Source organism: Pantherophis guttatus, chromosome 3 (assembly GCF_059756535.1).
Source record: "Pantherophis guttatus breed Tessera chromosome 3, ASM5975653v1, whole genome shotgun sequence".
Classification (NCBI taxonomy): Eukaryota; Metazoa; Chordata; class Lepidosauria; order Squamata; family Colubridae; genus Pantherophis; species Pantherophis guttatus.
In genome coordinates this window covers 15,518,857-15,534,514 of record NC_142065.1, presented here as the reverse complement: position 1 = coordinate 15,534,514, position 15,658 = coordinate 15,518,857, and the positions used below count along the sequence as shown (strand labels likewise).

General features: G+C 41.7%; 1 protein-coding gene across 1 annotated transcript; it reads left to right on the top strand.

The window, feature by feature from the left end:
- Positions 1-1,024: 1,024 nt before the first annotated feature.
- On the top strand, positions 1,025-15,543 carry TUBB1 (tubulin beta 1 class VI). The gene is made up of 4 exons (XM_034433112.3): positions 1,025-1,524; positions 5,381-5,489; positions 9,272-9,382; positions 10,852-15,543. Exons 1-4 carry the CDS (start codon positions 1,468-1,470, stop codon positions 11,940-11,942), a joined length of 1,368 nt encoding a protein of 455 aa, XP_034289003.2. The 5' UTR covers positions 1,025-1,467; the 3' UTR covers positions 11,943-15,543.
- Positions 15,544-15,658: the final 115 nt, after the last annotated feature.

Genomic DNA, 15,658 nt, shown 5'->3' with positions numbered 1-15,658 from the left:
TTAAGGAATCTCCCAAATAGTCAAATCTGTAGAAAACAGTAAATCCAGGCTAGAGATCATCCGGGAACCAAGCCATAATGCCAGAATTTATACAGAGCTGGCTTCCAAAAGTCTGGGTCAGGGGTCTCCAACCTTGGCAACTTGAAGACTTGTGGACTTCAACTCCCAGAGTTCCTCAGCCAGCTTTGCTGACTGTTTGTTTGGAAACCCTTGGTCTGGGTCACACCTGGATGGATAGTTTTATAAAGCCTGAATTCCCAATACAGCCAGCATGAATATGAATACATTGGATCAAAGGGAAACCTCAAAGACTGATCCCTAATACTACTCCAAGGAGGTTTTTCTGCCAATCTCACTTTCTGCACCCCATAGTTGTTTGACCTTCTATCCAGCAATGATTCTCAATGTTTTGGAGGTTGTTACAAAGAATCCAGCCAGAACTTCACAATCCGGATTATTGACTCATCCTTGCTTGCTTTGCTGATCCTGACCAATACCTCTGTGGCTTCCAAGGCCCCTTTGGCTTCTTCTTATCTTCTGAAGAAGAGTCTTTATGCTATAATAGAGTCTGATGAAGTGGTGAAATCCAAATTTTTTTACTACCGGTTCTGTGGGCTTGGCTTGGTGGATGTGGTGTGGCTTGGTGGGCATGGCTTGGTGGGCGTGGCATGGGAAGGATACTGCAAAATCTCCATTCCCACCCCACTCCAGGGGAACAATACTGTAAAATCTCCATTCCCACCCCATTCCATGGGAACGATACTGCAAAATCCCCACTCCCTCCTTACTCCTGGAGTCAGCCAGAGGTGATATTTTCTAGTTCTCCGAACTACTCAAAATTTCCACTACTGGTTCTCCAGAATCTGTCAGAACCTGCTGTATTTCACCCCTGGTCTGATGGCTATAATAATCTTTGTGTCTGATATGGCTGGCATCTGCCTGCACTATTTGGACACAAAATTTGTGGATTTGATGGTCTTGTACTTTGATCATTATAAATAAAAGGTTGAGGACCAGATACCATGCAGTATATATGGTAGTCATACATTATTATTTCATCTCAGTGAGCTAGGATGAAAGACCTGATCTTCTATTAGCATCTCAAGTTGCACATTTGGAAATGTGAGTAGCTGTTGAAAGACAGGGTTGCATAGCTTGGGCTGGATGGGCCGAGTCCTTGTGCATAAGATTACATGGATAGGAGGTGCGTTCATTAAAGGGACACTGAATTATTGGAATGTTTTCCTTCTTTGGGACTTCCTTATGAATGTCATATCAGAAGAGCTCTTGTAAGCAGTGGGAGGTGCCAGATGTTCCCATGTTGATGCTGTTGCTTGCATTTGCACTAGAAGTCACATTTGGCAGATGATAAGGGTAGCTATAGCTGACACTACAGGGGCTGAGTGAGCCTTTTAGAGAGAACATCTGGAAAAGAGGAACCCACCTACGTTGCTGGATCTAGGCAAGATGCGTGAAATTGTGCATGTCCAGATTGGCCAGTGCGGGAATCAGATCGGTGCTAAGGTAGGTCATTTGCTTTCATTTTGCTGCTAAAAGATAATGAGATATAAGTTCATACCACACAAAGTATGATGGAAGTTTGAACAACTTTGGGTGAAAATGCTATTACATTTGGCCAACAGGCCAAATCTATAAAAGTGTAAGTTTTCAACCTGTCAGAAGAGATGATAATGTGAGGTCAAATAATGATTAATTTAGACCAACATTGTGTTTCATACCAGATGTCTCAAGAAAACCTGACAACTTAAAAGAAGTGTTCATTTCTTCCAGCAACTTACTTCCTCTGGAAAACAGGAGTAGCCCATAAATATGACAATTAGTTTTATTTTTACCCCATTCATTTGTTGAATCCTTCTTTAAACACATATTGTGGTGCAAGAAGAGAAGAAAATGGATGATGGTATGAAAGAATCATCTTATAATGCAAACATGGTTAGAATCTAGTATATTTAGTAAAAATGGCAGACTAAGTAAGTTTAATGATCATAGTTCCCATCATGCTGGCATAGTCATTCACCTTCTAAAAGGCTTGTTTTGGTGGTGCTTGAGTTTTTCAAAGGAATCATTACCAATCTGTTCTCATAAAGATATGCCTGGATAAATCCAGATTAGAAAAATAGCATTACAGCATTAATCAGCCACTAAAATGATAGTCTGAATTTTAGATCCTGTCATTTCCTGCCAAGAAATTATTATAGTTGGACATCTGGAGTCCCCAGGCTGGGAAAATCTCCTGTGAATATTTACTCAGCAGTAAATCTCACTTTTTAAATGGTAATTATTCCTTTGCTATGGTAGTAAATTGTATTTTAAAATTAATATTATGGAATTCCTTTCTTATTGTAAAGAAAGAAAGTTTGAAACCAGTTCTATATTTTTTTACTTACAAATATGTTTGGTTGCTGTAAGGCACCCTGGAAAGGAGGAAGTTGCCAAAACAACTGGCCAAAAACTAGGCCTGATATAGATCATATCCTGAAGAATTTTGTTCTAACCATCATTGATAGACAATAGCAACTATTTCTTGATGTAAGTCAATTATAAATACAGGTAGTCCCCGACTTACAACCACAGTGAACCCAATTTTCTGTTGTGAAGTGAGACACTTAAGTGAGTTTTGCCCCATTTTATGACCTTTCTTGCCACAGTTGTTAAGTGAATCACTGCGGTTGATAAGTTAGTAACCCGGTTGTTTTAAGTAAATCGGGCTTCTCCATTGACTTTGCTTGTCAAAAGGTTTTCAAAAGTTAATCAAATGACCTTGGGATGCAGCAACCGTCATAAGTATGAACCAGTTGCCGAGCGTCTGAATTTTGATCACACGGTCGTGGGGCTGCTACAAAGGTTGTAAACTGTGAAAAATAGTCATAAGTCACTTTTTTCAATGTTGTAACTTTGAACTAAATGAACTGTTGTAAGTGAATGACTACCTGTATTCTTAGTGATGATGGAAACAGCTGCCTATAAGAACTGAGCAAAACTTCTGAGAATAAAATGTCTCTTGAATTGCACATTCCAGGCACTCAGAAGGGGAATGAATTATCTTGCTGCTTTTCCTTTGGCTGCATTTCCTAATGACTGTGGAAGAATATAGTCTGATTCAGCGTGACATTTTGTACACATCCCAGTTTTGAACTGGAGACTATTTGTAATTATCAAAGTATTCTTTTTATTGCAAACTAAATTCAAGAGCTGTTTAGAGACCTTGCCGTTCCAAAACAAGGGCGTTCTTGCATTTACACCCTCATAGTCCCAGATAAAGGCTCAGCGGGGCTGAATTTCAAAGTAGACACAAAGATAGACCTCGTGGGGTAAGAATCCGATGCCACACATTGCCTTCTATTCCAAGTCATTGTTGGATTAGTAAAAAAGTTTGCCCCATTATTGTCACTGTGCTTTTGATTCGTACTACAAGCCTTGTTGAAATGAACGGGTGAAGAATTAGTAATAAATAGTAATTAATGAATAGTATGCAGTGCAATTCAAAGATCATGAAAGATGTTCTAAAAACTGAGTTCAGCAATAGGGAGGAAAGTTAAGTAAATTGATAAAATGTGCATAGCACAGTTTTGGGAATACTTTCCAATCTTTTGTCATGAATAGAGAAAAACCTCACCCTTTTCGTCTTTGTAATAAAGACAGAAATTTTATATCTGTGGGTTTAGGTAAGTTTCTGTTCTTCCATCATGTTCCAGTTGCATTTGTTTACATGGGTGCACAGGGTGGGCTGCACATGGTCTGTTCTGTTGGGAGAAATATCCTTCTGGGTTCAACTCCAAGTGGGGAAAAAGACACTGGAAACACGACTACTGCTTGGAAAGATGGTTTAATGGTGGGCAGGATCACATGGCTTGAGTTCCTGAACAGAAAAAGGGGCGAGATACAGTGAGTCCCCAGATTTTTATGCTCTCTCTGGCTTTGAATTTCCTGGGGCCCCGAAAGAGTATCCTGACTGGTTGTCAGACTCCCAGGGGGTGGGGGTCTTAGCTAGCCTTGCTGGCTAATGTAATCTTCCCAGGTGCCATGTGGTGAGTTTTTGTCCTAGATGGCTCCTATTGTGTTGCAGATGAAGGTCCATTGACAAGGATTGAGTTTCTGCCTCTTGCCCATTGACAAAGGTGTGGTGGGGGGGGAGGAGGCAGGAAGCTGCTTTGTCTTTAAAACATGTTTATCCATTTCTCATCCAGGGAAATATAATATTCTGCCTTTTTAATATTTCCTAAAATATTTCATTTTTCCAGGAAAGGAGTGGGTGCTAACTTCCTACAGTTCCAAGTCATGTGACCAAAAAAAAGGGAGGAGGGGTTTATCTGGAGTTCACAGCCTTCAACCAAATCTGGCCCATTTTAAAATTGGACCTTTCTTTTGCCAAATTTGGTCTTATTCTGTCCTGCGCTGGCAGTTCTGGGTGCCATGAAATCTACTTTCTCCCCTTTTCTCCCCACCTGGTTTTGCTAACATGTAACCTGAGAAAGACTTCTCAAGACTGCAGTGGGAGGAATTGATTGGTTGTCCCAAAGGTGCTTTTTCAAGAGGCAACTGGACTTTCTTTGTTTTTCCTTGAAGACTTCTCACCAGAGAAACTGCTACAGTTCTGACTGAATGGTGGAAGATGGAAGGATTTATATTTCTTGCAGTCATCTGATCATTAGGACTCTTTCTGAGAATCCTTGAGGCCACGTGGAGGTTTATCTGTGCCCTCAGGATCACCTGAATAGTGCAAATAGGTGTGGAATCCTCTGGAAATTGCTGAAAGAACTGTATTGTAAACAGGAGACAGGTGGATCCAAGGAATATAAAAATCCTTCCATTCTCCACCATTCAGTCAGAACCGAAGAAACTTCTTGGATGAGAAGCGAAATGTCTTCAAGGAAATTTAAAGAAAGTCTAGTTGCCTTTCGAAAAAACAATCTTTGGAAAGATTGAGGAGAGAAACCAGGATGAATGAGAACCCAGAAGTACATGGAGATCTGCCGGAAGACATCTTAAATGTTCACAGCTACCCGAAGCAATCCAAATCCACCTGACATGGCAAAGGAACTGCTCTACTAACTTACAGTAAATAACCAATTTTCAGTTTCAGGGTTACAGACAGAGGGAGCTGTTGTTTCCTGATCTGACTCACATTACTATTTTTATCTGATTTTTTTATCAGCTTGACTTCCTACTAAGGAGGTGGGTGGTGGGGTGGGAATTAATGCATGCGTGTATGAAGTCAAAGGAAAGCTCATTCAAATTCCATACGTGCTACCCCATGCAAGAATGCCAGTGATCTCACGACTTCACCAGGCCAATAAATGCAGAAATAAATAACCAGGTGAAATGCTTGTATTGTTTGAGTCTGTTTGTCCTCTTTCAGTTCTGGGAAGTCATCAGTGATGAGCATGGGATTGACACCACGGGAAATTATCACGGTGATTCACCATTGCAGCAGGAAAGAATTAATGTGTATTTCAATGAAGCTTACTGTAAGTAACTGGGCAAACAAAATTTGCTTGCACAGGCAATTACCGAGGTTAAAAATAGAACATGTTTATCATTTACTTATTACTATCATTTTTACGCCAGAGAGTCAAGTGTGTCTTAACAGTATTATTATAACATAATAATAATAAAATGCTTTGTCATCTTTCGTGGCCATGAAATCCACTTCTTTTAAGAACCGTCAAATGAGACTTTCCCTGTGTAGAAACTGCTTTGTGTATTAGAACTGCAGTGTCAAACATTCTTAGTTTGCACTAAACTGGAGTTGGCAAACCACAGGCTACAGTATATGCCGAATCTGGTCCACCGGCCAGAGAATTCTGGGAGTTGAAGTCCACACATTTTAAAGTTGCCAGATTTGAAAAACACTGCTGTAGAGATAATTTGCCACTCAGGCAAGAATGACCATCCTATTATCAGTTATTAATTGCTCCCCATATTTGAGGGGGAGGAGAAGGGGTCAACTTATTCTCCCAACTACCAGAAGGCAAAACAGGAAGCAATGGGGGGGAAGCTTATTAAAGAGAGATCCAACCTAGAATTAAGGAGAAATTTCCCATTAGTGAGAACAGTTAATCAATGGAATGGCTTTTTTTTTTTTTTAAATTTGATTTATATGCCGCCCTTCTCTGAAGACTCAGGGCGGCTTACAATGTGCTCAGAAATAGCCTTCATCCTTTTGTATATTTATACAAAGTCAGCTTATTGCCCCCACAAACTGGGTCCTCATTTCACCTACCTTAGAAAGGATGGAAGGCTGAGTCAACCTTGAGCCTTGGCGAGATTCGAACCCTGCAGTAATTGCAGGCAGCTGGTCTTAATAAGCTTAATAACAGGGTGCCTTAAACCCCTGTACTACCAAGGCGATTGTGGGCGCTCCATCACTAGAGGTTTTTAAGAAGAGACTGGACAGCCAGCTATAGGGCAGGGGTGGGATTCAGAAATTTTAGCAACCAGTTCTCTGCCCAGTTGCTGGGTGGGCGTGGCCATGGTGGGCGTGGCCTACTCGGCTTCCTGCACCACAGGGGGTGGCGTTTTCACCCTCCCCAGACTCCGGTGGCTTTACTTGAGCCTCCGGGAGGGTAAAAATGGCCTCCCCCCAGGGTCCAGAGGCTCTCCGGAGGCCGGAAACGGGCCCGTTTTCAGACTTTCGGTACTTTCAGTAGGCCCATTTTTCGCCCTCCCAGAGCCTCCGTTTGGGCCCTGCACTTACCTGGCATCCAAAACGGGCTGCATGGAAACTCCTGGGAGGGGCGGGGTGGGAGGGGCGGGGCGGGGTCAGCCAGTCCTTGCAAGTACCGGTTCAGCAAACCAGATTAAAATTAACATTTGGTTCACCCAAACCGGTCCGAACCGGCTGAATCTCTCCCCAATATAGGGTCTTCTACTTGAGCAGGGGATCAGTGTAGAAGACTTCCAAGATCCCTTCCAACTTTGTTATTCTCTTACCTTGAGTGAAGCCATGAAACCCTCAGTGTTTCTCAATCTTGGCAGCTTTAAGAAGTGTGAGCTTCAGCTCAGTTCGGAGAAATCTGGGAGTTGAAGTCCACACTTCTTAAGATGACCAAGGTTGAGAAACAGTGCTCTAGGATTATAGTACACTTGATACTTCACAGCTGAATAAATTATCTCAAGCAGGGGTGGGTTCTACTTACCTTTATTACTGGTTTGTAATAGGGCCGCGCGCACATGCACAGAAGCTTCCTGATGACGTCGGGGTCGGTGGGCGGAGCCTCCCGCTGGTTTTACTATCGGTTCTATAGAACCAGTCCAAACCAGGGGCAACCCACCACTGACCTCAAGAGAAAGTAGATGAATAATTTTGGAGTTCAAATTCTTTACTGCACAGAGGAAAAAATATGGTTGCAAAGTCTGCAGCATTTTAAAATCATCAGTCTCATTGAAGAGAGCTGATATTGTCTTCCAGAATAGATTTCTATGGCCCAATTGTGTGGGGTGTGTGTGATGATTTCCTTAACGTAATGAAAGCCCTATGTGTATTTCGCCAACTTAAACTATAAATTTTTCAGGCGTTCATAACTTTCGCTACATTGCCATCTAACGGACAAACAGGAAATTACATAAACATTTGATACTAAGGTACAGGTAGTCCTTGACTTACGACCAAAATTTCTCTTGTTAAGCAAGACATTTGTTAACTGAATTTTGCCCCGTTTTACAACCTTTCTTGTCATACTTGTTAAGCGAATCATTGCAGTTTGTTAATGTAGCAACACGGTTGTTAAGTGAATCTGGCTTCCCCACTGATTTTGTTTGTCAGAAAATTGCAAAAAGTGATCACATCACCCTGGGACACTGCAGCCATCGTAAATATGAACTAGTTGCCAAGCATCTGGATTTTGATCACTTGTCCACGGGGCTCTTGCAACAGTTGTAAATGTGAAAAACGGTCATAAGTCACTTTTTTCAGTGTCGTCGTAACTTTGGTCACTAAATGAACTGTTATAAATTGAGGATTACCTGTGCCCTTGCCCACTGCCAGGCCTTTTCCCACCTATTTTAGCTTTCTTTTTATCTTCCCCTTTTTGTTTGTTTACAGATGTGAAGATTGTGGGGAGCGTTTCAGCAGTTTTCCTAAGCCTATTTTTAATTAGTAGGGGATTGTCCAACATGAGATCCCTGCCCATTTTTAGAAATGTCCATCAGATCGGTAATGGTGTCTTGGGGGCCAATGGGCTAACTCCATTCTGAACTGATTGTCTCTGGCTGACAACCATTTTGGAGTTCCTATAGATTCTGAGAAGCTCCAAAATGAATCAACCCATTGCTCTAGGCCAGTGATGGCTAACCTTTTCCGGACTGAGTGCCCAAAACGCATGCATGCCCTAACCCCCAAAATGCAATGTGTGTGTGTGGACCCCACGCATGAGCACACACCTCCCCGCAAGCATGTGTGGCCCCCCGTATGCTCCCTGCCTCCCCACGCATGTGTGTGAGGTCCCCCACATGTCCCCCCAACCATGCACGCATGGGTCCCCCGCACACGCCCCTCCCCTGCGCATGCGTGGCAGAGACCTGAAGACCAGCTGGCTGGTGGGAGCCATGCGCACTTGCGCAGCAGAGCTGAACTGGGGCGATGGCTCACATGCCCAAAGAGATGGCGCTGTGTGCCACCTCTGGCACACAGGCCATAGGTTCGACATCACGGCTCTAGGCAATGTCAATATCATATTAACTTCTAAGCCCAAACTGCTTACATTCCAGTTTAAAGACAATACCAATCGTGCTACAGGTAGTCCTCGACTTACAACAATTCGCTTAGTGACTGTTCAAAGTTACAACAGCACTGAAAAAGTGACTTACGACCATTTTTCACACTTATGAGCGTTGCAGCACCCCCATGGTCGTGTGATTTACATTCGAGTGCTTGGCAACTGACTCATATTTATGACGGTTGGCTCATGGGATTCCCTTTTGCGACCTTCTGACAAGCAAAGTCAGTAGGGAAACCAGATTTACTTAACAATCGTATTACTAATTTAACAACTGCAGTGATTCACTTAACAAATGTGGCAAGAAAATTTGTAAAGTGGGGGCAAAACTCACTTAACATATTTCTCACTTAGCAACATAAATTTTGGGCTCAATTGTGGTCATAAGTTCAGGACTACCTGTATGTTTGTCTAACATGGTTTGAATGACTTAGGTGTTGAAACCACTTCTGGAGTGTTTTAAAGGAGTCCTGTATGTTCAGGTGAGGCCTATAGGTGTTTATTTATCATATCTTTAATCCCTTGTGCTGCAGCTCATAAGTATGTTCCTCGTGCTATCCTGGTAGACTTGGAGCCTGGGACGATGGACAGCGTGCGGTCGAGCAAAATAGGTCCACTCTTTCGGCCGGATAACTACATTCATGGTATGTATATGGTGTTACTTATAAAACTAATTTAACAAATTGATATTCGCAGAAGCAACATAGCTGACATTCATCCCTTTGATTGACTAAGATATCAGTATCTTTAATCACAGCTTCAGAACACCTAACAGTCTAATTTTTATGAGGGGAAACTTAATTCTGTTTTTTATGCTTTACAGAGTGAAAGCTTAAACAGATCACAGGAGACTTATCTAAAATGTTCAAAGATGAAACCAGATCATTAATCTTAAGAGGAATGTTTCCTCAAGTCTCTTTCCCTGCCTCTGTAATATTTGTTACAAAACAATATAACTTTTATTGTCTTTTTTTTTTCTGTGGACACAGTGGCACACATTAAAATATGAAATTCTGATGCCTGCTCTAGAAAGAAAATAAGCCGAAATATTTAAAGTCCATCCAAGCTAACAGCACTATCCAGGACAGAATATGCTTTAACCAATTTTCCGTTGCAACGATGAGACAGCAGTTTCTCATCTGCCGGCTTGTTATTAAATCTAGCTTCATGTAATCCATTTTAGGCTCAAAGGGGCACATTAGCAAACAAAATAGATGGTAGCAACACTCCATATGGATTAGCCTTTAGCCTAGTTGTTAGCCCTCCACGTTTGCCTTGTTTCCTCTTTTGTTTACACCGTCTCCTTCTCAGAAGTCACTCAGCGACGGAGTGCTGCAAAAGCTGCTGCTCCCTGCTGCCTCTGCCACCCAAAATGCCGAACACTTTCAGAGACTAAAGCCGATCTCACACTCTCCGCACAACCCACTGACGTCTCTGCTGCTGACACACTTCAACCGAAGCAGTCCAAAACAATGCACTTTCCAGAACAGCTTTAGCAGTAGTTCCTCTCTTGTTAAATATCACCAAACCCAATTAGACTGGTGGTCATATAAGAGTTTGGTAGTACAATTCCACTTTCTTGCCAACAAATTATTCAAATCGGATGGCACTTTCAACTCCCAAACCAGGGGTGGGCTGCTGGGGGTTTGCAGGGGTTCGGGAGAACCTCTAGCTAAGATTCTGTGCAGTTTGGAGAACCCCCAAATCCCACTCCTGGCTGGCCCCGCCCCGCCCACCCTGCCCCTCCCAGGAGTCCCCACACAGCCCATTTTGGATGCAGGTAAGTGCAGGGCATGCTTGGAGACGGCAAAAAATGGGCCTACCAGGAGTTCGGGAGGCTGGAAATGGGCCTGTTTCTGGCCTCCAGAGGGCCTCCGGAGCCTGGGGAGGCCATTTTCACCCTCCTGGAGGCTCGAGGGAAGCCTCCAGAGCCTGGGGAGGGCAAAAACCCCCCACCCTGGTGTAGGAGGCCGACTAGGCCACGGCCACCATGGCCCTGCCTTGTTTTAGAGATAAGCTTTTTGCAGTTGGGTAGAATAATTAACTTTTCAAACAAACTGCTAATTATTAAATTGACATTTAGCCAGCTTTCTTTATAACTATATATTTACAGGAAATTCAGGTGCTGGTAACAATTGGGCAAAGGGTCATTATACCGAAGGGGCCGAATTGATTGAAAATGTGATGGACATTGTGAGGAATGAATCTGAAGGATGCGACTGCCTCCAGGGCTTTCAGTTCGTCCATTCTCTCGGAGGTGGGACGGGCTCTGGAATGGGCACCCTTCTGATTAACAAGATCAAAGAAGAATATCCCGATAGGATCATGAACACTTTCAGCGTAGTGCCTTCACCCAAAGTTTCGGACACTGTTGTTGAACCGTACAATGCCATTTTATCAATCCACCAGCTGATAGAAAACACAGATGAAACCTTCTGCATTGACAATGAAGCCCTGTATGACATCTGCTTTAGAACACTGAAGCTCCCCACACCAAGCTATGGAGATCTAAACCACTTGGTGTCACTCACCATGAGTGGCGTCACGACCTCACTTCGCTTCCCTGGCCAACTCAATGCAGATTTGAGAAAGTTGGCAGTCAACATGGTGCCTTTCCCCAGACTTCATTTCTTCATGCCAGGATTTGCTCCACTAACATCTCGGGGCAGTCAACAATACCGAGCTTTGTCAGTCCCAGAACTTACCCAACAGATGTTTGATGCTCGGAATATGATGGCAGCTTGCGACCCACGTTACGGGCGGTATTTGACGGTGGCCTGCATCTTCAGAGGCCACATGTCTATGAAGGAAGTGGATGAGCAACTATTGGCGGTGCAGACTAAAAATAGCAGTCACTTTGTGGAATGGATCCCCAACAACGTTAAAGTGGCCGTCTGTGACATACCTCCTCGTGGGTTAAAAATGTCTGCCACTTTCATAGGCAATAACACGGCCATTCAGCAGCTCTTCAGCCGCCTCTCTGATCAGTTCTCAGCTATGTTCAAAAGAAAAGCATTTCTCCACTGGTACACTGGTGAAGGGATGGATGAAATGGAATTTTCTGAGGCAGAAGGCAACACCAATGACTTGGTTTCCGAATACCAGCAGTATCAGGATGCAAAAGCCGATATAGAAGAATATGAGGAAGTGGAGGAGGAAGTCAGGGAAGAAGAAAAGGAAACAACTCAAATGGAAAAGCAATGACTGACTTTTGGTCTTTAAAACTTTATAATATAATATGCCGATTGTTACCATTTAATGTGGCTGGATTCTCTCCAAAAACGAATGGAAATCAAATGAAGGAACAAGCATTTGTTGTTGTTTTTAGTTGCAAAGTCGTGTCCAACCCATCATGACCCCATGGACAATGTTCCTCCAGGCCTTCCTGTCCTCTGCCATCCTCTGGAGTCCATTTAAGTTCATGCCGACTGCTTCAGTGACTCCATCCAGCCACCTCGTTCTGTCGTCCCCTTCAATCTTTCCCAGCATTAGGCTCTTCTCCAGGGAGTCCTTCCTTCTCATTAGGTGGCCAAAGTATTTGAGTTTCATCTTCAGGATCTGGCCTTCTAAAGAGCAGCCAGGGTTGATCTCCTCTAGGACTGACCTGTTCGATCGCCTTGCAGTCCAAGGGACTCACAGGAGTCTTCTCCAGCACCATAGTTCAAAGGCCTCAATTCTTTGGTGCTCAACCTTTCTTATGATCCAACTTTCACAGTCATACATTGCAACTGGGAAAACCATAGTCTTGACTATATGCACTTATACAAACAACCATTACTATGCATTAAGCCAAGTTCTATCTGACTGTTTTTTTTTAATTTAAATGCATTGCAGAATTAACCCAACAACTTAGTATTTGATTTAAGAGCTTCACCTTAGGCAATAAGTATTTCCTCTGAATCAGTGCCTTCACTGTAGTATTCCAAATAAAGAAGCAAAGCTAAGCATATGACATGCTAAATTAACAGGGCAGAAAATGTAATCAGTCAATTTATAGGTTTTTATGTATATCTCTAGAACAACTTTGTCTTAACTTTGGCAACTTTTAAGATATGTGGACTTCAACTCCCAGAATTCCCCAGCCAATGCACACAACTTAAGGTTGCCAAGGTAGGGATACACTGACTTAGAACCTTGTACTTGAATGTGCCAGCCAGCTTATTTAGTTTATTATGGGGAAGGACCACTACGATTCCCATTTGTGTTTCTAGTATATTTAAGCTTTTGCAGATTTAAGACGATCAGTCTAATGAATATAAGATCTAACTTAAGCTGTTAACAAGACATTAAAAATTATTACCCCTTAAATCATTTAGCTGACCTACGCACCTATTAATTGGAGAGACGTTCCTTTCACTGGATCAGCTCTCCCACATAAGGCAAGAAAATAAGATTGATGCTGCCAGATGAAATCAAATGGTCCAAAGTTTCACCAGCTAAACATTCTGGAAAGGCTTCAACAGCCCTTACCCTTATCTACAAACATGTCAATTGCCTTTGAACACAGCGATTTTATTTAACCATGATAGTTAAAAGCTATTGATGGATCCTGTTCTTATTAATTTACCCAGTCATTCGAGTCTATGAATGATGGATTATTTTATTTTGAATCAATTAAGGTAACACATTGGGTGGCGTGATAGCTCAGTGGTTACGATGCTGGGCTTGTTGGTTGGAAAACTGGCTGCCCAGGTTCAAGAGTTCAGTTCCATGCGATGGGGTGAGCTCCCATCCTCACTTCAGCTCCTGCGAATTTAGCAATTCGAAAGCATGCAAATGTGAGTAGATAAATAGGTACCCCTTTGGTGGGAAGGTAACAGCACTCCGTAATGTCATGCTGGCCAAGTGACCGCGGAAATGTCTTTGGACAGTGCTGACTCAATGGCCTTGAAACGGAGATGAGCATCACCCCCCTATAGTTGGCAATGACTAGCAGAATAAAATCTCCTTTACCTTTTTTTCTTTTTTAATGTAACACATTACAGGTAGTCCTCAACTTACGACTATTCATTTAGTGACTAAAGTTATGGCAGCATTGAAAAAAAGTAACTGGTTCTCGCACTTATGATTGTCATAGTTCACTGCACTCATATGAATAATGGTGGATTCACTTATCAACCATGGTGATTTGCTTAATGGCACCAAAAAGGTTGTAAAATTGAGTACAACTCCCTTACCAACTATTTCATTTAACAATAGAAGCTCCAATGCCAACTGTGGTTGTAAATGCAGACTATCTGTATGTATTATGTGAATACTTTTTGTATTTTGAATGTACTGTAAATTATAGTTCATTGTAACTCACTCCCAGATATCAACATGGAATTAAGATGACTACCTAACACTACCAATGTCATTGCTAAGAGGCTCAGTGGGGAGAGCAGAGCCAGAGTTGATACTTTAAATTACCTGTTTTATACTAATTCCCTTGCAAAATTCACAAAACCAAATTTACTTTGAGAATTCCGCCATAGTTAAAAGATTAAATACAGCCATTTAGAAGAATAAATACATTTTGGGAAAGAGGAAGTACTGCTTAATGTATTAGAACATGTTCTATGTAAAGTATGCATGTGTATATATGGAATTATGCTTCATATTAGATATATGTGTATACACACACATATACATGTTGGTGTGTACTGTGTATGTGTAAAAATTGAGTTTTCAGTGGTTTGAGCAAAACTCCTGAAATGATAATATGTACATATTTTCCTTATAAAATGTGGTAGCATTATTTACAAGATTATTAGCTATAGGATTTGTATATAGGAGAACCAGTAAAAGGCTACAAAATGTGAACTCTAGTCCCACTTTAGGCATAAAAGCTGGCTGAGTGATTTTGAGCTAGTCACTCTGTCTTAGCCCAACCCACTTCACAGGGTTGTTCTTGTGGGTAAAATAGGAAGAAGGAGTGTATGTTCACCGCCGTGAGTTACTTATAAAAATAAGGAAACAGGATAAAAGAAATCAAAAGAAAATTTCACTTATAGGACAGAAAATGTATTGTATAATAAATCTATTGGCCTTTACATTGTTATAGGACTCTTAACAATTTTTCTACCAAAGACTTCAAGGGAACTTTCTTGTAATTGCTTATAGAAATACCGGTAAGTTTGCATTTATCAACTTGATGTTTAGATATTCTAAATGACATGGTGGCAGCAGATGATAGAAATTAACACATCTCAAAAAGGTACCAACAATGGTAAGCTAGAGGCTCAAGAAATTATAGAAAAAAAACCTGGAGACTGGATCATAGAGGTCAGCTGGTTTAGGTTTTTTTCCTATGTAGCATCCAATAATTACTTTAAACCAGGGCCGTCAAAACTCCTGGCCCACAGGCCAGATGCATCACCCACTGGCCACACCCACGCCCGGTTTAGCGAAAGGAAAAAAACGTTCCGATACATCATGTGACGCCGTAATGACGTGAGTTTGACACCCTTGCTTTAAACAGTAGCATTATATAAAACATTGCACTAAACCAGCTCCCCTCTACCAGTCAAGTCAGATGCTGCCAGCTACAGTATTAATATACATTTCTTTTTATCTTGCACTTTTGCTGATAGTGTGTTGTGCAGATTTCTGTTGAATGTTTATACAAAATGTGAGAATATGAGAATCTCCATAGACGTACAAAATATTTATTTTTCTATCGTATAAAACTGATTTTGCTAGCAGAAAAATGGAGAAATATTTCTCTTAGCTGCCATTTACTTTACTCGCATCATTTTCATTTTATTTAAGCTACTGTTGCAATGCAAGTATTATACAAAAGCCAATAAAATGAGATTAAACAGAATTTGTATCCATTTCTATGAATTAAAACACGTCTTGTGGTTTACAATGTTAGTTCATACAAATTAAATTTTATCACCATTCTTCAAAGGTTTCAGAAAAGATTATCACTATAGAAG

Bases quoted from the DNA above. Each gene is read 5' to 3' on its own strand.
- TUBB1 (XM_034433112.3), top strand. From the start codon at position 1,468: ATGCGTGAAATTGTGCATGTCCAGATTGGCCAGTGCGGGAATCAGATC. The intron at 1,525-5,380 runs GTAGGTCATTTG...GTCCTCTTTCAG, and splicing joins GGAATCAGATCGGTGCTAAG to TTCTGGGAAGTCATCAGTGA. The intron at 9,383-10,851 runs GTATGTATATGG...ATATATTTACAG, and splicing joins GCCGGATAACTACATTCATG to GAAATTCAGGTGCTGGTAAC.